The following is a 25,998-nucleotide window of genomic DNA, read 5'->3' as shown; positions in this document are numbered from 1 at the left end:
GCAACTCACTGAATCTGAGACACTTACCTCACTTCTTCTTCAGGGCAGGCTACACAGTATGCAGGCTAATGTCCCGCAGCGGCTGCCTCTCTGGTGGACTCCGGTACTGCACATTACTCCCGAGACGCTTTAAAAAAAAAAAATGTAAGTAACCACCAAGCCCCCAGGAAGTGCGCCAGACTCAGATGAAAATATTCGTGGTGGCCAAACGGCGGTACTACACATCCGTTTGGTTTCCAGGCCCGGAAACACTTTTTCCCATTGACTTACATGGGAAAAGAGTGGTCTGTAAATCGTTGGATAATTTTTTTTAACTAAATAAACTACCCAGTATGAACACTTGTATAGCTCGTTCCTCAAGTTGTAAAAATGTGCTAATAACGTTATTCTGAGAGTTATTTCCCTCTGCATTATGAACGCTCATCTAACCCACGGGACCGCGCCGCCCGGCATGTTCATGTTACGTGTTCAGCATGGTCCCGACCAATCAGAGCACACTGTGCTCACAGGGAGGGTGGGGGCTGGAGCTACAACGAGCCGTTAAAGGCAGAAAGTGAAATTCAGTGAATACAATACACGTAGTTTACAGGGATGCTGTATGAGAAACCAATGTGAGTTGCGTTTATCTTTACCCATGGATGCACAATAAGAACGGACCCTGTTGGAGATTTGGAGGATGTTTAAAACCAACCTCGTCTCCGCGTGTCGTTTGGTAAGCTGGGTAAATTCGTAAAAAGGAAGGGATTAAGAAACACCAAAATGCAAGTGAAACAATAATCTTGTTTTAATGATACAAGGTAACAATACAAATACAAAGGAATCACGAAGCACTCTGCAGAGTACTCCGGGCTCAGGTTCTACCACCGTGTGAGACAGGTCTCAGGAACTGCCAGTCAAAAACAAGAGCGCGAACCAAAGGAAAACACAGGCTTTCATACTAAAACACAGGAGGAGGTGTTTGCGTGCTTTCCCCCAGAGGTCATCTTATTGGGAGAGACCAACTCATGGCCTGTCGCACCCAATCAGTGTGACACAGCAGAAGAAACCCGGAAACAAAAATTCTCTTTCAGTTTGACGAAAACCAGACACCTTTTGGTGTCTGGTACGAACCTGCTCTAAACAACAAGTTTCCTTATCTTATTTCACATCTTGCAGCCAGCACACACACATCCCCTTTATGGTCCTTTGTCCATCTTCCCCCCTCAGGTTACCACACACAAGTTAAAAGTATGTTTTAAGATATAGTTGTTATAGTTGGCTAAATATACGTAATACATACTTTCATATCAATAATAACGAGGAACACATTACCTATGCTCTTAAGCAGTATTAGAGATGCTTTTCAAATAGTCAAACTTCACACAGGCCTAATATAGAGAACACACTCATTTGTCTTACAGCCCTTCCATTTGTTTGAGCTATTGTTCACATCTTTACTTCAAATAAAAGGTTTCACATTGTATATTTCCAGCTTCCTTTATCTATACTGTTATTATTAATACAAAGTAATTAACCACACACATCTATTGAAAACAAGTAGATTTCCCTGATAATTGACATGCTGAAAATCTTAAGAAGAATGTCCCCTCCCCCAGCTCTCTCGTCCCTGTCATAAAAGCTGCTTCCATTTCATATAGAGTAATAAAACATGTTTAAGCTAATTTCTCTACAATGTTTGTAGCCATTTAGTACCCACACATGAAAGAATAAAAACAGAGGTATAGTTGAACAGTAATCACGCAGCACATATATTTACTGCAATGAAAACACACACATTTGCCCTAAGCATGTTTAACGCACCCTCTTCTTTTATGAGGGAAACATTCCAGAGTGTTGGAGCTATCCCCAAATTAGGATGTCCCCTGCTCACATCCCTCTCTAAACACAAAGACTTCACCTCAATATATTGGGGAGGGAAAATATACTTTGTCCCTTCAAATTTAACACACATGAATATATATATAAGGTGACATTAAAATGAATATACCATATTTAACTTTCCTGCCATAACACGTTACTTTAATACTTCAAATAATTCAAATAATCCTTCAATTCCCCCTTTTGGTCTCGCCTCACGAGACCAACACACATAAGACATTTGAAACACAACTACTGTCATTCTTTGCTACTGTGTCTTTCCCCCAACCTTAAACCTTTGGGAACAGAACAAAACTTTTCATGTCAGTGAAGGAACTATCAGAGTGCGAACCTGAGTGCCAGAAAGCAGCATCCTTGCGTGTTGTTGAATCCCCCCCCCCCCCCCCCCCTCAGCGGAATACGCCAACAAGGGCAGCTGATAGGGAGGGGGAGATGCGGCCTTTCCTTCAAAGGTGGAACTGATGAATCTGATCAGAGAGAAGTAGACTCCTCTGCTGCCTCGAGAAGTCCCCCAGCCTGCTGACGCCAGCTTCCGAGTCGTCTGCTGTAAGGATGTCCGCGAGGTCCTTCTCCTCCAGTCCGCTGATGACAGCTTCCGAGTAGTCTGCTGTAGGGATGTCCTCCAAGGTCCTAGCAGGAGTGTTCCCTGCTGCACACTGGCTCCAGTAGTACCAGATGTCCCCCTTTGCTCCTCGGCGGACGGCATGAGATGTCCTCTGGGTCACTCAGTGGGGGCCGGAGAACCTGGGGTTGAGCCACGTAGACCTGATGACCTTCAGCCAGACGAACTCCGCTGTGTCGGCCTCCTGCTCCTCGGGTCCCCCTTTTGGCGTCAGGAACCTGTGTGGAGAAATCTGATACCCACCCCTCAAGTCTACGCTCAGGGCTTCTGGCCCCTCAGGTGTTTGACCCACCACTGGTAGGCCGCTTCAGAATTCTAATACTTGGCCTGTGTCAACAAAATAAACCCCAACATCCTCAGGTGAACTAAATAACATATCTCAATAGCTCTGAATTTCTGACAAGCATCTGTGTTATTATAAATGAAATCCTTGAGATCCTATTTAAAATCTAAATATAATATGAACTGCTAATGTCTCTGGTAAAGAAACACACTAATGTTATGGATTAAAAACAACTAAAATCATGATACTGACAAAGTGAATAATTTCCAGGCGAGACTGCTTCTACCTGTCAGTGCTTAGATATTATCAAGCTGAAAAATGAATACAGAAATCCAACATACTGTCATCAAATGTCTTTCCATTATGAATTTAAATTAAATGTACATCCCAATAATGTTACCTCAATAAAGTCTATGGCTTTTACTTCTTTACCAGGCTACGTTACAAGATGTTGTCTAAATTAAATCTCATTACATTACTATGTTTTAGCTTAACTGTAATATGTTCTTTCTACAGTTCAAACCTCAGTTACTTTAATACCTGTTGAAATATTACAAAATTGTTTCATCATCACAGGTCAACTTCTCTGGTATTCCCTTCTGGAATGACATCTCTCGCAGTAGCCCCTTGGCCACAGATTCTGCATCTGTGTTACCTGTTATAACTCAATCAATATTAGAAACATGTCAACATTCATCAAACAGTATCTTATCCCCAGATATGGAGCAGGTTAAATCTAAAACTGTCAATCAATGGTCAGATTGAACATCTGAGTTGGGGCGGCAGGTTTCTTCCAGTCCCTAAATGAAAATATCCCACACTCCCCCTTTTTACACATGTACACTTGTGTAACAAACTTCTGTATGGGAAGAAAACCTTCAGGTAACCAGTGGTTATAAGAAAATACCAAACATCATTCACAAAAGTACATCCATTATTTTTCACAGTAAACACTCCAGTGAAAATAAGTGTTTATTTCCAGCTGGCAGTCCTAAAAGAAACAGAATCTTTAGATTTTAGTTTGAACTTCACATTCTGTCAACCGCCACTGCCTGTGGGATTAAGAAACGGGTCACATGTGCGTTTTTCCAAATGTGTGAAATTGTAGGAAACCTGTGTTTCCCATGGAGCTCCAAAATAATGTATTAGTCCAAAGACATGCTCGGTTAGTCATTGTTTTAGAATCATGCAGTTGCACTGATCACATGCAGACATTCATTCACACTCACACTGTCAGGTTGTAAAGTCAAGTTTGGTCAGCCCCAGAGTCTGTCATTGATAGTGCTTTTCTCAAGTCACACTGTCAGTCAGGGTCAAAGGTCATTTGGTCTCAGTTTCATTGGCCATGTGTCGTGCTCTGCAGAGACTTTGATATCTCAGCAAAGGCCAGTATCCTCTGTCTACAAAAATCAGTCATATATGGAGCGCCATCATTTATCAATTCACGATTACCACTTTAAGTCAGATATCTCTAACTTGTCATCGGGACGGCTGCTTCCCACATTTCCTGCAACTTGGTGCAAAACTCACTTCATAATAGTACTACTACTTCTGCAATTTATTTACACCTAAGTAGTATTAAAATGTCTAATAAATCTAATTCAGAAACTTGTGTACATAACTATTATCTTAAGTCAAAACATTACTAGGATCTGTGTAGCTCTGCATTTCATAGCTCATTATACTCATTTATCTTCAATTCTGGTCTACTTAAAAACAATGTTAAACTCTTTAGCAGTGTGTGGAACCTTGGGTGTCCGAACATGCAACCATCACCCTTTACTTTATCAAGGATTAAAAACAGTTTCCATCCTAAAGCCCTCCTATGGTAATAACTATGCCACAATGGTGAAATCAATATTGTAACAAATGAGATCATTACTTTATTCACACATGAATAAAAATCTCTTGAAGAATAATTTATTAATATGATGGAAAGATTGAAGAATATGGTTCTACACTGTGCTACTCCAAAACACCCCCTGCTTAAAGTGTAGTGCATATTTCCCTCATGTCTCCCCCTTTAACCCTCAGTGTGTTTTTAGGATGATTTTCTCATTTTACTTTAATAGTTTCCTCTTTACTGCTATTTTGAATTCACCAATAGATTAATTCATGGTTAATACCTCGTTTTATCTTTACTTATTTATCAAGTCAATTCAAATTCTTTAAATGTGGTGTCTTCTATGTGCGTTTTGTTAATAAGTGTGTTTATGTGTAAACTCACTCATTCCCGTTTTCCTTTTCTCCTCCCCTGGTTGTCTTACGGCCCGTCTACACTACAGACATGAAAAAATCTTGGAGCTGGGCGTGTCTGAAGCTTGGCGATTTTTTGCGAGCAACCAATCATATGAATCTCCCGCCCCCGACATACAAAGCAATAGCAATGTTAAAACGAAGTAAACTGGATATAAACTCTCCAAACAGGCGAAAAAACTATCAGTTTCACCCACTGTCTCTGCCACCTCCCTCCATGCCTGGTTCCTCCGGTTTGTATCCCGGTAAATAGTTCCGGTCGTAAAGAACCGGGTGATTTGCTACCGTAATATCTCGTTTGGAATATGAGGAAATGAACTGCGGTCTGGGTCTCCCAGCTTGCACGCGGTTTGATTGGCTGCGCTTGCACTGGCGGGATTTGCATAAACGGGATTTCATTGGCTGATGCCAAGCATCGAGCCTCAAAAGTTGAACATTGTTCAACTTTTGATGCCGATAGATGCTCGTGATGCTTGCAAAGCCATGCCATGCTCCCCACAATGCAGTTCGGCGAAGATTAAAAATCTTCTACGTCACCCCATTCAAGTGAATGGGCGAAGCGTTGAAAGCATTTTTTGATGCCTGTAGTGTAGACGTACCGTTAAGCCGTGACCCCGACCTCCTCACTTCAAATCGACTATGCCAACTCCTCTGATTCTGTCTTCTCTTCAGTCCATCAGCTCTTGAATCCATCCGCTGCAACTGTTTTAGGCAGCCTTTGGCCCAGTCACATCTGCAGCCCACATCATGCCACTGTTCTTTGCACTGCTTTGCATTTCATCTCCTCCTTTACAGTCTCTCTGCTGCTTTATGGAGGGCGGATTCTGCTCTCATGTCCCCCACTCTGCTCCTGTGCCAAATCTCGTGGCTCAGCTTCATGCCCTGTCTGAGGGACTGATGAGAGTATTTCTGTATGTCAGCAAGCGGTTTGGTTCTGGATGCCTCGGGTAGAGACGGTTCAGCTCTGGTTCTCTGTCTGTTTGATGGAGAAGGAGGAGCCTCCTGTTGGGTTAGGTCTTTTGTCTGCTTGGAGGGACGGGGTCGTAGCCTTTCTAACTCAGAGGGGGAGTCCCGGTCCCGGGACGCATTATCTATAAGAAATCTAGCACACTGAGGTTAAATAAATCCAACCCTTTCCACTCTGTCTCTTTCTAATCATACTATCTGTCTTAGTTGCTAAATGCCATCTAAACAACACCATTAATGTCTACTAATGATATTACAAAAACTCCCTCTATAAATTGTTTCATCCATTGTTACATATCTACCCAAGATGTATCTTTCAGGAAACCATTTTCTTCCATAAATTGAAATACCTGTTTCAAGCATCACATATTTCACACACTACGAAAGAACATCTCCACACTTTCTCCAATATTTTAAATCCCACTGTTACTTAGAACAATAGTAAACCTGCAGAGCACACTGATCAGATCACAGTAATATAATTTGACTCAAGTGTAGGCCTATGTCTACTTTCCATTTTACTTATTACTTTTGGTGAATATTTATTTATATTGTGTAAATTCCTTGTCTATGATGTGCAAAAAGTTAGAGTATAAAAATGTGTTTTTCTCAATGTATTTACACTCCACGGATTCTTGAGTTTACTCATCTCCTGGTGTTGTCGTTCCTAAAAATGTTAGCAAACACAAAACTCCCACTACAACATTTATAGATAAATTGATCTAGCAAAATTAACTCTTTTCTAATTCAAAATGTGACAAAAGAACAATGATTTGTCTTTCACAAGATGGTGGTCTAACAGAATGACTCTTGACCTCATGGGGTCAAATAGATTTTGCCATGAGGCGGCTGACTTTTAAATGAACTGGGACAAAGAAACCACATGCATGTGGTTACATTATAGTTAAGACAAATACCATGAAATTCACAACGCAATGCAACGGTATCAATCAGTTCTCAAAGACTATGTTTAAATAGCAGCAAATCATTGTTTCTTATTTATTTCAATATATCTACCACTTCAAATCACCCATTGATCTGTTAATTTTCAATGTATTTCACTCCAACTTCAGATCACTAGAGACAAAAGCAAGCAGACACCCTCCGGGCCGCTGCTGCTCTCGAGAGGAAAAAAAGGGGGGGGAACTCTCACAGACAAATACTGACACCCCCTTCTCCAGTGCTTAATTTGTAAATCATAAGGTGCCGGAACGCAAAGTACATATGACAGCTCAGGGATGACGAGACGCGTACAGGTCCCGGAACGTATACAGAAAAGGTGCTGAAAACAACATGAAAATGTCCACTTGCAACGCTGTGGGACTTACAAGCCTCAATTTCAAATAGTATCCATGGTATAAATGTTATGACGATAATTTATAATTTTTTAGGCTAGTACGCACAACATAGGCAAATGCCCACATCACCACAGGTGGGACTTCAGTATACAGCCAGCAATTAATTTCTCAACAGGTTTAACGTGTAAAAAAGATATTTATTAGGCCTATTCAAAGATTGGCACGGCGGCCTATTAATAGACAGTATGTTTGCTCACCATATTTAGTTATTTAAAACACCCCACATCACGAGCATGTCCGGATTGTCCTCTATCTCTTTTTTTCTGCTTTTACTGCGTGTGTCTGTGGCAGTTCTGTGTCCTTTGGCCACCCAGGACCTCACGTACGGGACTGGATTGAATTTAGCCAGGGGGGGTCCAACAAGATTTAGGAAGAGTAAAGATGACATGGTGGATGTGAGCAAAGAGCTACGGTTGGGAGTGCAAATCAAGTTCATTTGAGAAAATCCGCGCTCACATTCAGCACTTGCAATGGGAATGCTGTTGACAGCAACAAGTAACTCCATCAGCTCATCGGGGGTGTCTTTACCATCTGAGTCTCTGTACGTTCTGTAGGCCCGTATGACTGCGCGCGGGTTGGCAATGTTGAAGCGCTGACACAGTGACTCGACCTCAGTCTCTCCATACAGCGCACCTGCATCCTCGGGCCAGTATTGTGCGTAAAGCACCTTCAACTCCTCAATGAACTTGTTATATCCAGTTTTATCTGGCATCCGGCCTCCTTGAGATAACATACGGTCCTCCAAGTTCTTGGCCACAGTTAGAAAAAACTGACCTGTCGCTGGACGTCCCACACTCTTCTACGCTCAATGCGCTCTCCTCTCCTACTGAATCTTCCTGCTGTAAGCCAGCTGATGTCGCGGTTCCGCTCGCCTCTTGCTCCGGCTGTTGTACCGGGCTAGTTGATGCCAGGGTACCCACCCGTTGCTGTTGGTGGTCCACCTGGCTGACGGTAGCTGGCTCCTGCTCCGGCTGGCGGTGAACCTGACCCGCTGCCCGGGCTTGGCTAGCTGTCGGTTAGCTAGCTGGCTAGCTGTTGCGGCGCTAACCTCCTCCTGGTTTTGACCATCAACATGACCGCTGCAGCTGCCCTCGTCGCTGCTTGTGGAGGCTTTTCTGACTCGTTTTGAAGTGTCTATTACCTCTTCCTTCTTTTTGAAGAAAGACAGTCAATTTAACTGTCTTTTTGACATGCTTGCATTGAATCACCGTTTCTTCCTCTCTGCGACATGCTCCTCATGTGGCGAATTTCAAAAGTGAAAGACGTTTGTCCGTTGGTCCAGCTTTTCAGTGCGTCAACACAGATCTCCGACTCTTTCAAATCTTAATCTTAATAAACGACATGAAATTCTTGGGATTTTTTCTGTAAATTAATATCTGTATATTTTATTTCATTTTAACCATTTCAATTTTTATTTTTTGTGAGAGGTACCGGATCTGCCCAAATAGGTGCCGGAACACAGGGTGGCCAAAATGAAGAGGTGCCGGATCCTGTTCCGGCAGGATCCGGCTCAAATTAACCACTGCCCTTCTCTCTCCCCCGCTGTAGCTCTCAGCCTCTTTAGGAAAAGGGGGGCTTCTTTCAACAATTAACACTTCTACTATCCTTTTATTAAATTGTTCTGCTTGAACCCACTGTTCTCGTAAGCTCTTAACTCACGCTCCTCTCGTTCAAATTCCCCCTTCATTATGACTTCGTATCTATTCATCTGACTTAGGCTGTTTCATGTTCAATAATATATTCTATTTATTCACAAGAAATATATCCTCCTTACTGTCTGTCCAGCTTTTAAGATGCAATATTTCTTTCAACAGAATGGGAGTTTAAACCCAACAGACTTATAACGCACATTTTGGTTCCTATGAACCTCAGATTTGTTATTCACTTTAGCCATGGATAGAGACTCGATACTCTACTTGGCTTCCCCAGCAAGTATAGCCTGTGAGGACTCCCATACCTCCACTAGGCCAGGGACTCTATACCCTTCCAGCCGTTAGAGACTCAATACCCTACGCTGAAATACTTGCTGATTCACTTTTATATGTATAAAATATTCCCCGTACAGTCTATTCAGCTTTTATTGTCCAATGTTTATTCCAACAAGTTTAGCAAGCCTCTCAGCGCGCTTCAACACCGTCTTTCAACAATGTGACGCTGACATGGAGTCGTAACCCAGGCTTACAGAACTCTTTATCGTGACGTTTGGCTTTATAGATTCAACCCCGACACAACAAAGGATATAGTGAGGCCCGGTCACTTCAGAATGACTTTCTGAAGTTTGCGTTACTCTCCTTTGGATCACTTATAACATAAATAACTCATCTCCAGCCCCGTCGAGCTGTGGATTTGTTATTTTGAGTCAGTCTTATATGGAGACTTAATACTACCATTTGACTGCTCCAGACAGTCTAACTGTGGGGACTCTATACCTCCACTTTTTAAGCAAGGGACTTCAATACCCTTCCAGCTGTAGGAACTCAATATCCTACTTTACAACCAAAACACGTATCAGCTGTGGATTAGTTATTTTGAGTCAGTCTTATATGGAGACTTAATACTATCATTTGACTACTCCAGACCGTCTAACTGTGGGGACTCTATACCTCCACTTTTTAAGCCAGGGACTTCAATACCCTTCCGGCTGTAGGAACTCAATATCCTACTTTCCAACTAAAACACGTATTTGCATTGTTACTATAAAAACACTGTAAACTTCGTCTGACAACCCTAAAATTTGGAATATGGTCAAATCACAGATTTCGAATTAAACTGGTGTCTGCTCACCTGATACAGAGCTCTGTTTTTAGTTGTCAGAAGAGGCCGAGATGTTTAGCCCTGGACTATTCCGTCCGCTTGCTGCTGGTGGTCTCTTCCCCGAAAACACCCCACTCAGACACGTCGGGTCACCATTTGTTGGAGATTTGGAGGATGTTTAAAACCAACCTCGTCTCCGCGTGTCGTTTGGTAAACTGGGTAAATTCGTAAAAAGGAAGGGATTAAGAAACACAAGAATGCAAGTTAAACAATAATCTTGTTTTAATTATACAAAGTAACAATACAAATACAAAGGAATCACGAAGCACTCCGGGCTCAGGTTCTACCACCGTGTGAGACAGGTCTCAGGAACGGCCAGTCAAAAACAAGAGCGCGAACCAAAGGAAAACACAGGCTTTCATACTAAAACACAGGAGGAGGTGTGTGCGTGCTTTCCCCCAGAAGTCATCTTATTGGGAGAGACCAACACATGGCCTGTCGCACCCAATCAGTGCGACACAGCAGAAGAAACCCGGAAACAAAAAGTCTCTTTCAGTTTGACGAAAACCAGACACCTTTTGGTGTCTGGTACGAACCTGCTTTAAACAACAAGTTTCCTTATCTTATTTCACATATTGCAGCCAGCACACACACATCCCCTTTATGGCCCTTTGTCCATCTTCCCCCCTCAGGTTACCACACACAAGTTAAAAGTATGTTTTAAGATATAGTTGTTATAGTTGGCTAACTATACGTAATACATGTAAATCACTTTCATATCAATAATAACGAGGAACACATTACCTATGCTCTTAAGCAGTATTAGAGATGCTTTCAAATAGTCAAACTTCACACAGGCCCAATATGGAGAACACACTAATTTGTCCTACAACCCTTCCAGCCATTTGAGCTATTGTTCACATCTTTACTTCAAATAAAAGGTTTCACATTGTATATTTCCAGCTTCCTTTACACATACTGTTATTATTAATACAAAGTAATTAACCACACACATCTATTGAAAACAAGTAGATTTCCCTGATAATTGACATGCTGAAAATCTTAAGAAGAATGTCCCCTCCCCCAGCTCTCTCGTCCCTGTCATAAAAGCTGCTTCCATTTCATATAGAGTAATAAAACATGTTTAAGCTAATTTCTCCACAATATTTGTAGCCATTTAGTACCCACACATGAAAGAATAAAAACAGAGGTATAGTTGAACAGTAATCACGCAGCACATATATTTACTGCAATGAAAACACACACATTTGCCCTAAGCATGTGTAACGCAACCTCTTCTTTTATGAGGGAAACATTCCAGAGTTTTGGAGCTATCCCCAAATTAGGATGTCCCCTGCTCACATCCCTCTCTAAACACAAAGACTTCACCTCAATATATTGGGGAGGGAAAATATACTTTGTCCCTTCAAATTTAACACACATGAATATATATATAAGGTGACATTAAAATGAATATACCAGATTTAACTTTCCTGCAATAACACGTTACTTTAATACTTCAAATAATTCAAATAATCCTAAAACCCATATCGTCTTTCTGCCATCCCACGAAGCTGTAATAATGGATATATTGCACATGTTTGCTGTAATTTATTATTATACTACATGGGCTGTATGATTAGATATTGTACCGTAAATGTTCTATTAAATAAAGTTAATATTACCAACGTTAGATTAACGTCCCTGTAGCTTCTTATTGCACTAAGAAGCTTATTGCAATGTTTATACAGTGCAATACTTCTTTCATGCTAAATGAAGCTCTGTTGCTTGGATATCACTAGATCCTGTTACAGCGTAATATAAGTACATAACGATTGATGTGTACATTAGCATAATTATTAGCTAGCTGCTAACTGCCGCCTCGTTAATATCAAATTCATCATAATAACAAATCATTACCATGCTGTCATGAACGTGCGGTGCTGTTACGTGTACGCAAATTGACGTGCTTGATGTGAAAGAGCATTTTGGTTAAAGTTGCGCATGCGCTATGAGCGCACATACGGGTACTTCTCAGGCATGCCGGGTAATCTGTGACGTTTCGCCCTCTCAAAAGTTGGGCCATTTTATCATCATGCGCCAATGAGCAACTCTCATAGGAATGAATGAGGCCCCGGCGAGAAGTCCTCTCCTCTGAGCGGTCATTTTAAAGAGACGTCCATTAATGATGACAAGAGGCACAGCAGCACTCTGTCTGATGGACAGATGTGTTCATGAAGACTTATATATTTACTTTGATTCATTGACAGTGCGGTATAATGAGACAATAACAGGCTACAGATGCAGACACACACACACACACACACACACACACACACACACACACACACACACACACACACTTACACACACACACACACACACACACACACACACACACACACATATATATATGTATATATTTATATAAATATATACAATTTCAGAATTTCTCATAATAACGTAACACTATCAGAGACTGGATGAACATCCTGGTCTTTTTAATGTTTAATATCAACCATTTGTGCAGATAGCATGAAGTAGAAAAGATCGGCGATCGCCAATGCTAGCGTTAGCATTTCTCCCCCGCGCTTAAATTGTGTATTATAGAATGATCACACCGGTGACAGTACTCTTCAAAGGGTTCACGAAATATGACTACTACTCTTACTGTTTAACATTTTGGGTTACTTAATGTTACTTCATATTAAGGCTAATAAAAATGACAAGGCTGTAATGCTAACTAACGTGCTAGCTACTAGCTAGGTAGCTAACTTGATCCAGCCACTCCCGATCCTTTCATCAGACAGGAAGCGAAAGAACGAGCAAGACCCATTGCTGGTATGATAACAACCTTGTACTAAGCACACAGGCATCTTGTTAAAGTTATCTTATCTTAGCCAGCGCCATATAGATAGATTCTATCTATATGGCGCTGATCTTAGCTATCTCTTAGTGGAGGAAAAAAATTATGACATCACTTACGCGGCTCTGGGATTTGTAGTCTTTCTAGTTGCGTATTTTTCATAGTCTTATTTTTCAACAGTTTTACGACAAACTGTGACTTTTTTGACATGGAAATTATTTTTTTAAGATCGACAAACATCATATGTGTAATTCATGGCACAATTCAAACGGGATCGAAAGATACGTTTTCTCTCTCAATTGACTTCAATACATTCTTTTTCCGAAATAAGGTCCCATGGACCGGAAGTAGATGGGCGTGACTTCGCCACTCTATTGCGCTGTTGGGTGCTGACCAATCACGAAGTGTCATTTCTTGACTGGCAGCAAAAACAACCAATCACACCAGTGCTTCTCTGGCTGGCTCTGTCCAATCACAAACAAGAAGTGTTCTCCCTAAAGGAATACCCTTTCCGTCGAATGTGAAATGCTGTGGTGTTTTCTGAAATGCTGTGGTGTTTTCTGAAATGCTGTGTGCTCCGTGGGTGAGGCGGGTGTTGTAAATATCCAGGAGTGATGGGAGTGAGGCACCGATGATCCTCTCAGCTGTACTCACGTCTTGTACTTCTTGTACTACATCTACTGTCTCAAGGTTGGCAAGTATGCTCTCGGGCTTAACAGGTTAAGGCAAGCCTTAACATGCCCTGACTCCAAGCGTTAGACGTGTTCACCCTCCTCTCAAATGTGTTCACAGTTTCTGCCTCCCAAACTGGTAGCTGCTTCCACAGAAGAGGAGTTTGAGAGCTCTGGCTCCCATTCTACTTTCAGAGGCTGGAGGAACTACAAGTCCCCCGGGTTCTCTGGGAACACAGGGTTCCGTTGCAACCTGATCTCACCAGAATGCGTGACTCCACCACGACTCCTTAACACCACATTGCATGGTGGAGTCACGAACTTTGTTACATTTACGTGTTGGCACCACGCAAACAACCGCTATGTAAAGTGAATGAGGCTCCTTTGTCGTGGTGCACACACACATTTCTACAACATCCCACAGTGAACTTTTATTCTATAAAACGTTTTTGAAATCTACTTTAGAGCTTTTAGTAACTCACGGGAGGCTTCTTTTATTTTATTTGTATTCATAATTATTTTTATTTTCGTCAGAATTAAAAAATTACATTAGTTACGAATTTTTGTTCTCAAAAAACAGTGCATTGTGTGTAATACAACTGTGATTTTTATTAAATTAGTTAGTTTTTAAGGAAGGCAAGAGCTTCAGCTGTGTCAAATAGATTGTTCCCTTTACTTAACGTTATTTAAAACATAATGATCATGTCCCCTTTATTGTATTACGAGCGTCCATTCCCATTGGATAACGGAGAATTTTACACCCGGATGTAAGTATGCTCCTTACTGTCGATTGATTTTACAGTGATATCTGCACTACTCATCAACTCAAAAACACCAGATTATCCTTGTTGATGACACAACCTTGATTGGTTTGAATTGTGGACAATGCCTTTGTATTTTCCCCCTTCGATTCGGAGAAACAAATATTTTGTCTGAGCTTTTGGATGGCAGAAGACACTACACTACCCAGAATCCTCAGCTATCGTTTGGGACTACACCATGTGCTTAGCTTGACAAACCCCGTGATCAGTCCTCAAGCTCTGTGATTGGATGTTGGAGTGGCAGCGTCAAAAAGCACTTTGAAATGAAATGAAACCCATCGACAGCACACTATTCAAAACAGGAATTGAACGTGTCCTATGTATTATTCTATCTACATACATCTTATAAGAGTATAATAAATATGTATAATATTGGTTAAAATAAGTGCTTCAACATAGTTAACATTGCAGGAAAGTTGATTGTCAAGTTCCAAAACAAAACATGCAATATATTAGACTTTGTCAGGCTTAATATTTATCTGTAGATAGATACCCCCAAGGCTTTTTTCTTATTTAAAAGAAGACCTTAACCTAAAGTATTCTTTAATGTTTAAATAAAGCCTTATTAGTTAGCACATCCTCCTATCAGGCACTAAACTGTTTTATTCTAGATATAATTTACAGTATCTTCTTGATATTTTCTATTCTATATTTATATCATCGACCTTCTACTTTCCCACTATTTTGTATGTACTCTTAATATTTAAAACTTTTCATCAAACATAACACATTCAAAAGTGCTTTACAAAAATGAAAGACATTAAGAAAAAGGCATTTTAAACAGTCATGAAAAAGCAACACAATCTTCCTGCATTGAAATTACTCTAAACGTGTAATAACGTGCTTTAACCAGTAGGAGGTGCGGTTTAAAAAGCTGTCAAGTTTACAATGTTAACAAAATAAAATATACTGCTGTTTCCGGTTTAGTTTACGACGGATATATTTTGTTATTGTTTTGATATTTGTAACACAAAAGCAATGGAAAAAACCCACAGCAATACAAAAAAGATGGTCTTAACATGACCCAGTGGTCTAGTAGTTAATAAAAAACAATAATATCAAAACGAATTTGGATCAGTTTTTATCAGATCCGTTGCAGCCCCTTTTTTAGAGATTTGGGTATGGAGGAAAATAGAGAGGGTTGTGTTTTCTGACACTTGGTGGGTTCCCTGACACACGGGGGACACAAATTCATGTATAAAAGACGTACAAAAGTGCATGTTGCATGATAGGTCCCCTTTAATCAAACATCTTAAAAAGGAATGATTTGCATTTTGAGGAACAAATAAATGTTCTCTATTTCAACACTATGCTTTCACCAATTCATTCTGAAAGTTAATATTGCATAAAAAAGTATTATTGCTAACAGAGCTACGCCTGTTATTAATGTGATTAATTCATGATTTATGAAAAATCCCCTCCTTGTGGCCCCACCTTTTAAGAAATCATAGCCAGTTATTGTAGTCTATTGAAAATGGTTTAATTGAATAAACTAAATAAACGATTGTGCTGTGTTCCAGATAAGTAAAGGGAAGGCTGTAAGTGTGTCATGTTTAATGACAAGGATTATGTGAAATGCATATGCTAATACCTATAACCTAATCATTAACTTTAGTACAAAAGATAACAGCAATACAACTCTGTGAAACACAACCAACACAACACATGAACAAACATGAAGGCATATCAGGATTTGACACATGTGGAGGATTCTCTGGAGCTTAGAGGTCTTAGTAGTTATTTCTAAATGCTACCCCAAGGCTGTACAATACACACACAATACTAAAACTAATCCATATGTTAGGTTAGACATTAATGACATTCCTGTTTGTGTTCTACAGGATCCTGCTGACATGCATCGCCTGCCTGTCCTGTTATTCTGTCCATCTGCTGCTGCGCAGTGCTGGCGTTGTGGGTGAGGAAACATACACACACACACACACACACACACACACACACACACACACACACACACACACACACACACACACACACACACACACACACACACACACACACACACACACACACACACACACACACAATGTATTTAAGATTTCTGCATCTTCATCATTGCTTTGCAATACTCAGGTCTTTAGGCTATTTCCTTATTTGTTCCAAAGCGTTAAGCAGTTCACTTCCTGTTGTGTCTCTCTGCAGGTATTCGTGCCTATGAGCAGCTGGGCCTGAGAGCTTTTGGTCATCCAGGGAAGATTCTAGCAGCGATCATCATCACGCTTCATAATATTGGAGGTAATACACTTGTATAAAGCCTACAGTATGTGTCATTATTGAAATCTTTGCCAACAGAACCAAATGTGCCAAAACATCAGTGTTTATGTTACGGGTCCCCAATATGAGGAACACAGTAACAGTGATGATACCTGTATGGTGCAGGTGAAACAGAAGTAATGAGGACACGTTGTGTTCGGTTTCCTTCCAGATTACTTCTGCGGTTGTTTTATTACACAAAATCATATAAACATATTACTTATCTTATACATTTCAGTTTCGACTTACATTCCTTGATAACCATTCACATACCTTCACTCTGTCTGTATGTTATTCTTTTATGTGATAAACACATATTTCGAATTGAATTTCACATTCAATAACACTTGTTGTACCTTAAATACATTTGTATACAGTATTAACCTGTATTTAATACTACTCTTCTTTTTACTTTCACTTAAAAGTAGTATTTCATGACCCCTCTAACCTGTCATGTTGACTATTTACCTTCTGCCATTAATGGCAGGTCACTAAAATGCATTACTGAAACATATTTAAGTGTAACAAACAACCTTACTCTTTTATCAACAGTAACCAACTTATAACCCTTACAAAGTACATATTTATTACAAACTCACAATCACTATACATGCATGTAAATACTCAGTGTGTGGGAGCCTTCAGATATACTGACAAACTTGTTTCCTTACTGCGTCAGATCACGTTGTCCCCAAAATGGCGCCGTACCGGGGAAGCTAGGCTAATACACACACACTATATAACAGTTTTACACATGTAAACAGCGCTACAAAGTCTTCAACTGTTAGCGGGCCATTACATGTTATCTTTGCAAACCTTATGGGGGATTCATTGTGATTTATGCACAGTTTACCAACCTGTATGGTGCAGGTGAAACAGAAGTAATGAGGACACGTTGTGTTCGGTTTCCTTCCAGATTACTTCTGAGGAAACCCCGGGAACGTCCGTCGCTTTAATCGGTACCCCGGAACCATTGAATCAAACACAAACGTTCCGCCTCACTACTCACTGCATCTATCAACCCCGTTAATGACATGAAAATAACAGATGTACAAAATAAATGCATGTTCTAACTCTAAATAATAATAATAATTATATTAATGTGGTCACACATCCCAGGGGTGCCACACGCTCCCCGACAACAAAAGTGGCTCCCGACACTTACTTGAAATCACATATTCCTATTCAAGATAACTTTAACATCTTCATAAAACACAAATATTTACAATGTCCAAACTATCACACCTCAAAATGTATGACCCTTAGGACTAACACTGTGTGTGACCTTTCAATAACCTTGTATGGGACATGTAAATGGTGAATGGGGATATGGAATGAGGGGTGTGTAGTGGAATGATGGTGGGCATGTTTGTGAATACCAAAGGTGAGTGTAGGGCATGAGGTATGTATCCATAGCATTTACTGTTGGACCCGACTGGTATGTTGGGAGGCCAAGAGATGAGTAGGTGAGGATTTGACCTGGTCGTCTCTCCCGAGTAGACCGTCTCAGTGGGACAGGTGAGTCAGGTTCAGGGTCTTGTACCCGTTCCTCGGGACATGCACGTTGAGGCAACTCTTGCTCATCTTCGTTCTGAGGTACATTGGGGGTTGTCTGCTCATTGTCCTCCTCTAAGTCAGTTTGATGAGAGATTTCCGGTTCATCCTCAAGTTGAAGTTCACCCCTGTCTGAAGAGTACTCTTCTTCACAAAGACCTCTAGCCTGTCCTCCAGTTTCCCGTTGCGCAATGTCCATGTCAGGTAAAGTTTGGAACTCTAACTGTCTCTCTACACCAGAGTTCCTGGTAGTCTTTCCAAACATCTCCTCAGAAGGCTGTTGTTCCAACACTGGTCTCTGCTCTCTTCTTAACATAATTGGTCTCTTTGGAGTACCTGTTATGATAGGCCTAGCCCGATTTGCTGGTACCCGCAACCAGTAACCTCCTGTTGACTCATCCTCTGAATCAGATGTCTCAGCATTTTGGTCTCTCACATCCCTTTGTCTCCTTGGATGGCTTCCTTGCTTCTGTGATGGCTTTGGGGTTGGTTTGACTAACTGTGGTGGGAATTCCACTGGCAAGTCATTGACAAGCAGAAGCAGGTTTCTGTGCAGGGTTCTGATTTTCCCTTTTGCATCACTTTCTGGATGGACGACATATACTGGGTTATCTGAAACCTGTTCCTTTACCACATATATCCTCTTCTCCCAATAGGAACGCAACTTACCAGGCCCTCCGCGCTCACTTAGGTTCCTGACTAACACTCTATCCCCTTGCTTCAGAACCACTCCCCTCGCCTTCTGATCATAATAGGACTTGCCCTTTGCACTAGACGCCAGACTGTTATCAGTAGCAATCCGATATGCTTCTGTCATCCTGTCGCGCCATTTCTCAGCATATCCTTTGTGTGTTACTGGATCTGTCTCCTCTGACAGGCCGAATAGGAGATCCACAGGGAGACGAGGTTGACGACCATAGAGCAGAAAGTGAGGCGAATAACTGGTCGATTCGTGACGTGTGCAGTTATACGCGTGTATAACCTGTGGAAGATGTTCTTTCCATGTCTCTTTTTCTTTGTCTGTCAGCGTTCGCAGCATCTGTAACAGAGTTCGGTTGAACCGCTCAGCTGGATTACTTTGTGGGTGGTAAGGAGATGTTCGAGAGTGACCTACTCCAGCTAGCTGCCCGAGTGTTCGAAAGAGATCATTCTCGAATTCTCTTCCTTGATCATGGTGCAGTTTGTTGGGGAACCCAAAACGGGGTATAAAGTCATTATAAATCCGCTCTGCTGCTGTCCGTCCGGATTTATTTTTGGTTGCATAGGCCTGTGCGAACCTTGTGAAGTGGTCGACTACCACCAAGATATATTCATAGCCTCCTTTACTTTTCTCAAGGTGCAAGTAGTCAATGCAGACCAGTTCCAGGGGTGAGTTAGACTTCATGCTGCTCATTGGTGCACGCACATGGACCGTTGGTTTCTTCTGTTTAATGCAACAGCATTTCTTTGTCACATAATCCTCTATGAATCTTTTCATATGAGGCCAGTAAAACCTTTCTCTGGCTAGTTGAATGACTCTCTCTGTGCCTACATGTCCCATGTTATCATGAAGGTGCTTCAAGACAAAAGACTGATATTTCGGAGGTAGGACAAGCTGTTTTCTCTCTGGTGTCCGCCGATATAGGATTCCATCTTCAAGGTGTAGACGGTTCCACTCGTGGAGAAGCTTACACGCGGTTCCCTTGACTGACCTCCTCATATCATCTGAAAGTTTATCACTAACTTCTTTTAGCCTTACGATCTCTCCAATCGTTTGGTCTTCCCTTTGGGCTTGAACCAACTCATTGTGACTTATTTCCTGTAGAGGTGTGCACGGCTGTGGGATAACATCAAGGGAGGAGGCCGAGAGGGCAGCTACCCAGGCAACATCTTTTCTCTGAGCTGCTTGACCTCCTTCCCAGGTTGCACTCACCACATCTTGCGACAACTCTTCTGTGCACGTTGACATGTAGTGGTCAATATCAAGAGGGATACGGGACAGTGTATCCGCATCAATGTTCATTCTTCCAGGTCTGTACTTAATGTTAAAGCGGAAGTCTGACAACTCCCCCACCCAACGGTGACCGACCGCATTGAGTTTGGCCGTGCTCATAACATAAGTAAGTGGATTGTTGTCAGTGTAGATGGTGAAGTGAGGAGCATAAAATAGGTAATCTCTAAACTTCTCACACACTGCCCACTTTAGCGCAAGGAACTCTAATTTGCCGCTGTGCAAATGATAATTCCTTTCAGCCGGTGTCAAGGTTCGTGACCCATAGCCAATGACTCGCAGCTTTTCGTCCTGCTGTTGGTAAAGAACTGCTCCCAGTCCTTGCTCCGATGCATCGGTATGCAAGACAAATGGCATGTCAAAGTCTGGGTATCCGAGAACTGGAGGATGAGTTAACATGTCAACCAGTTCCGCAAGTGTAGTCTGATGCACAGCAGTCCACTCTATAGGCGCCCTGGATGACAGCTGGGGGCCTTTAGCTTTGATCTGTCGAGCTTGTGTTGAGGCTTTCACTTGGAGCAACTCGTATAATGGCTTTGCTATCTTTGAGAAGTCTTGTATGTACGACCTGTAGTAACTGAGAAAGCCGAGGACTCTTCTCAGGTCACCTACGGTCTTCGGTGTTTTCGCTTTCAGGGCCAGTTCAGCTTCTAGATCTTTGGGGTCGACTCGAACACCCTCACCAGAGACCAGGCGTCCGACATAGCGAACTTCTCCCCTGAACACCTCACACTTCTCAGGGCGGAGCTTCACTCCCTGACTCTGTATCGCTTGGAGCACTTTCCGAACCACCTCCACATGATTTTCAAAGGTCTGGGAGTAACACAGGATGTCGTCCAGGTAAGGTATACAGCACTCATCTCTCAAAGAACTCAACATCTCCTCCATACTCCTCTGAAAAGCTGCTGGTGCATTCGTAAGACCAAACGGGATTCTCACCCACTCATAAAGCCCCCAGGGTGTGATGAAGGCGGTCAGATGGCTTGAACCTTCAGCCACGAAACCCTGGTGGTATGCCTTACCCTGGTCAAGGATGCTGAACCAAGAGTATCCCCCCAAGGTGTCCAGTAGGTCCCGTATCCGAGGCAGTGGGTGTCGGTCTGGTACAGTTTTCTGATTGAGCAGGCGATAGTCTATACAAAGGCGCAAAGAGCCATCTTTCTTCCGCACGCACACAACAGGGGCAGAATAGGAAGACTTGGATTTAACAATCCATCCCTTCACCAGTAGGTCTTGAATATATTCTTTGACCTCCCTCAAAAGCGGCTTTGGTATGGAAGTATACGTCCTTTGCACTGGAATATCGTCCTTCAGATTTATCACCATTTGTAGGCTAGGGTTACAGCCAATGTCATTTCCGTCCCTCGCAAAAGCCTTTGATTCTTCGTACAACATTCTCTTGGCAATCTCTTGTTGTTCCTCCTCCAAGTGACTGAGGTCCACTGGGGGGTGCCACAGGGGTGGAATCGGCTCAGCTTTTTGGATTGGTTCAAGGGGTTGAGTTGAGACCTCATTGACTGTTGTAGTACATGTTGTCTTGTCAGGAGATTCAGCATCCACAAACCTTTCAATGTGCTGCAATACGCCCAGGGCTGTCTTGCGTGGTAAGGTGACATCATGTTTGGTGTTATTGCCTACTGGAATTGTGACATAAGGCTTTGCAGGGTTCTGTATCTCAAACAAACCTGTCCCTAAATCCAGCTGCGATAATTGATGACTGTCTTCATCAGCTTCAAACAACACCAGACGATCAGAGGGGTTCAGGGTTTGGGGAACACGACACCTCACCCAGGTGACTTGACCAGCCGGAATGACGATGTCATTTACACCTGTTCTTAGGCGTCCCTGCGACACACTTGGTTCAACTGCCTGAATAAAGCTCACAATTGCTTCGGCTTTCTCCACCGGAACACTGATGGCATCACGAAGCAGTTTAACCAGAGTGCATATCAATCGTTCTGGCTGCCCCTCAATGATTTCCTCCAAAACATTAAAACCAACCAATGGTCTCTCCATGGTCAAGCTTGTGACTAGGAATGGAACACTGATGGAAAGACTGGGTTCTTCATTTCCTGGCAGGTTGGTCATAATGGCTACCCAGCCATCAAACGGAATAAGCTCGCCATTAACTGCATACACCTTTAGCTCGTCCAGATCCTCGATAATCTCCGATATTGGTCGAACATCAAGATTAGGCAGATATTGTTCTTTCCAGGCTCGGCTTATGATACTGACTTGAGCACCGGAGTCAAGCAATGCAGTCACTGCCAATCCGTTTAGATTACACTGTATTAGCGATTTTTTTCCTATCAGCTTGGCAACAGTTCTACGTTTCACCCCTGGTGAACCAAAAGAAAACTGAGTCGAGGATTCATCTTGCTGGTAACTATTCTGTGCACTAGCTACTTCAACTGTTTTGCCCTCACAACTGGTTTGCGCTTTTGCCTCACCAGAATGTTCAGCTTGGGGTCGTATTGTGGATCCGATCACTGGCAACCCCGCTGCAGTGACCGGCTTGAGTTTCCCTGACTCTCTTGTCTCTTTAAACAGCCCACAGCCCTGTGCCCTCCATCCCCACAATAGAAACAGTGGTTACAATCTGGCCGGTTTTGTTCGACACATTTTGAACAACCAAAAGGTTTCTCTCTCCTGGGTCTCACTCTGTTTTGAGAGTATTGATTATGGTTAATCATGTCTGCCGGATGTGGCTGCTTTTGTTGTCTCATAGCCTCAACCATGCTGGTTAGCTCATCTACCTTAGCTGCAAGCTCTTTTATTGGGTCTGTTTTTGTTTTGTGTGCTGTGCTCTCTTGTTTGTTGCCACACTCTTGGACTGTGTTAAGCTCAAGTTGTGCGCTATGAGCACTAGTTGTTGCCTGCCGACGAGAAGGACCTATCCTCTTCTGTCTCTCACTCTCCTCACTGGTGATTCTCATTACATGGCGTAATATTGTTTCATCACTCACCTCACCACTTGACAGAAGAGGCTTTAGTTCTCTGCGTACATCACTGTGTTTATATCCAAGTCCCTGCAAGACCGTATGTAGAAACACAACTTGAACAGTAGCTGGACTGTATTTAATGCCTGCGTCTGACAGTTTGGAGGTGAATAGGACACGTTGCTTTAACCCTATCACTCGGTAGAGAAACTGTTGTGGTGTTTCATTATCATCCTGTCTAGCACACATTAATTCTTGGAATAACTCCGTACTGTTTTTCTCTCTTAAGTGGGCCTGGAGAAAGCCTTTGAGCTCCATCACTGTCAGGTCATCCTTATTTATTAGCATGTCTTTGAAAGTTCCAGGTTTTATGATTCGGAGCACACCACGAACTATGTCTCCGTCATGGACACCTTCTCTAATCCCTTCCTCGATTTGCTTACAGACATTGTTATAGCTTATGTCCGAAGAATGATCACCAACCTGACCCCCTTGCACCTTAAACTCCCTCCTCTGGAGGTAGGAGAGCTCTCTTAAGGAGATCATTGTCTCAGGGCCGGACTGGGCAGCAGACTGAGCTGTTGAGTGTGGGCTGTTATGAGACTTATTAGTGTGTGCTGGTGACAGTGGGGTTGGTTCTAGTGTCTGTGTTGCAGGTGCCAAAATGCTTTGTCTTAACCTTTTGCCCAGGTCTTCATAGCTATTGAGCATTTCCAGTAACCCAGTATTTGTGTTATCACCTACAGCATTAAAACTGACTGGAGAAGCGGTGAGATCTGTCTCAGCTTCAGATATCTGCTTAGTGTTGTTACCTGTGTTTATCTCTAAGTGTGGTTCTACATGTGGCAAACCCGGTACACTTACTTCTCTGTCTTTCACAATGTCATCAATAGCATCTTTCAACATCAACAAGTGAGCCATCCCACTATCTTCTGACTCAAGCAAGTGCTTACTGTGCATAAATAAACTGATGTAGTTGAAGCAGCCTTCATCGTCTCCCTCCTCGAGCTCAGACGGTTCCTGGCCTGGCACTGGACCCACTTCCTTGGCAATGTGGAGGAGTTCTTTCGCTGACAAGGAGAGTAGGCTTCTTCTGATGTCCCACACCAGACTTTTCCTTTGGCTCTCCGACATGACAGCAGCTCTTCCAATTCACTCACGATGGATCGCTCAGTTCAGCAACAGTTCCACGTCTGCTCCAGCTTACAGCTCTCTGCTCGCATCAGCTCTGGTATTGGTCCTAGAAGTCATTAATGGATCGGCTCCCGACCAGTAGGTGGCGCCGATCCCGGACGAGCCCCCAAGAACTGTTACGGGTCCCCAATATGAGGACCACAGTAACAGTGATGATACCTGTATGGTGCAGGTGAAACAGAAGTAATGAGGACACGTTGTGTTCGGTTTCCTTCCAGATTACTTCTGCGGTTGTTTTATTACACAAAATCATATAAACATATTACTTATCTTATACATTTCAGTTTCGACTTACATTCCTTGATAACCATTCACATACCTTCACTCTGTCTGTATGTTATTCTTTTATGTGATAAACACATATTTCGAATTGAATTTCACATTCAATAACACTTGTTGTACCTTAAATACATTTTTATACAGTATTAACCTGTATTTAATACTACTCTTCTTTTTACTTTCACTTAAAAGTAGTATTTCATGACCCCTCTAACCTGTCATGTTGACTATTTACCTTCTGCCATTAATGGCAGGTCACTAAAATGCATTACTGAAACATATTTAAGTGTAACAAACAACCTTACTCTTTTATCAACAGTAACCAACTTATAACCCTTACAAAGTACATATTTATTACAAACTCACAATCACTATACATGCATGTAAATACTCAGTGTGTGGGAGCCTTCAGATATACTGACAAACTTGTTTCCTTACTGCGTCAGATCACGTTGTCCCCAAAATGGCGCCGTACCGGGGAAGCTAGGCTAATACACACACACTATATAACAGTTTTACACATGTAAACAGTAGGGATGTAACGATACCAAAAACTCACGGTACGATAATATCGCGATAACAAGTACACGGTACGGTATTTATCGCGATATTGAATAATAAAGGGAAGAAAAAAAAAAATCATAATTTTTTTTTTCTTCAATAAAACATTTTTTTACTCGGAAAATGTTTCTTTATTACATAATAAATCTGATTTTTACAGCCTTTTTGTAGGATAGCAGTATTTTAAAGTGTCAAAAACAAAGTGACAGTAACAGACTGGAACAAGAAAACCAGTGTTTTTGTACCTACTAGTACTACCAAACAAAGTAAGCATTTTCTTTATGCCACTGCATCTCACAAATAAACAAGGACATTTAATAATCAGACCCTGCAATAAAATAAATCAAGTTTCACTTTAGTTTTTCAAGTAACTCAACTCAAACTCACTAGTCACTCACTCAGCATCATCCGACAGGTTTTTAGGAATATGAGAATGTCCACATTTCCAGGTATTTATAAGCTGGGGTGTTTGGGCATTTACAATATCCCCTGCTCTGGAAACAACTCTCTCGCTTGGTACTGATGTTGCTGGGACACCAGTAGTTGCGTTAACCGAATATTTTATTTAACAATGACGGAAAAATCTGAAAGCAGTCTGTCATTTTGACAGATTAGAACAAACTCGGAACAGCGCCAACGTTTCCCCGCAGCAAGGCTCTGGTGTTATGCCGTGTTATGCATGCCCTCCAAAAGGAAATGATATAGTTCCCAAACCGTAATTTGCCGTACAGATCA

At 42.0% G+C, this 25,998-nt stretch overlaps 1 protein-coding gene across 2 annotated transcripts in view; it reads left to right on the top strand.

Moving 5' to 3' along the window:
• LOC307037918 (sodium-coupled neutral amino acid transporter 3-like) overlaps positions 1-25,998 on the top strand; it is a 98,668-nt gene that overhangs the window by 49,171 nt on the left and 23,499 nt on the right. For both annotated transcript variants that reach the window (XM_079679137.1, XM_079679136.1), the window contains exons 5-6: positions 16,317-16,390; positions 16,636-16,728. In XM_079679137.1, the coding sequence (XP_079535263.1) occupies positions 16,317-16,390; positions 16,636-16,728 (167 nt within the window). The remainder of the gene's footprint in view (positions 1-16,316; positions 16,391-16,635; positions 16,729-25,998) is intronic.

Source organism: Notothenia rossii (genome assembly GCF_949606895.1).
Source record: "Notothenia rossii genome assembly, chromosome: 4".
In the NCBI taxonomy this organism is placed as follows: domain Eukaryota; kingdom Metazoa; phylum Chordata; class Actinopteri; order Perciformes; family Nototheniidae; genus Notothenia; species Notothenia rossii.
This window is presented reverse-complemented; position numbering and strand designations above follow the sequence as displayed.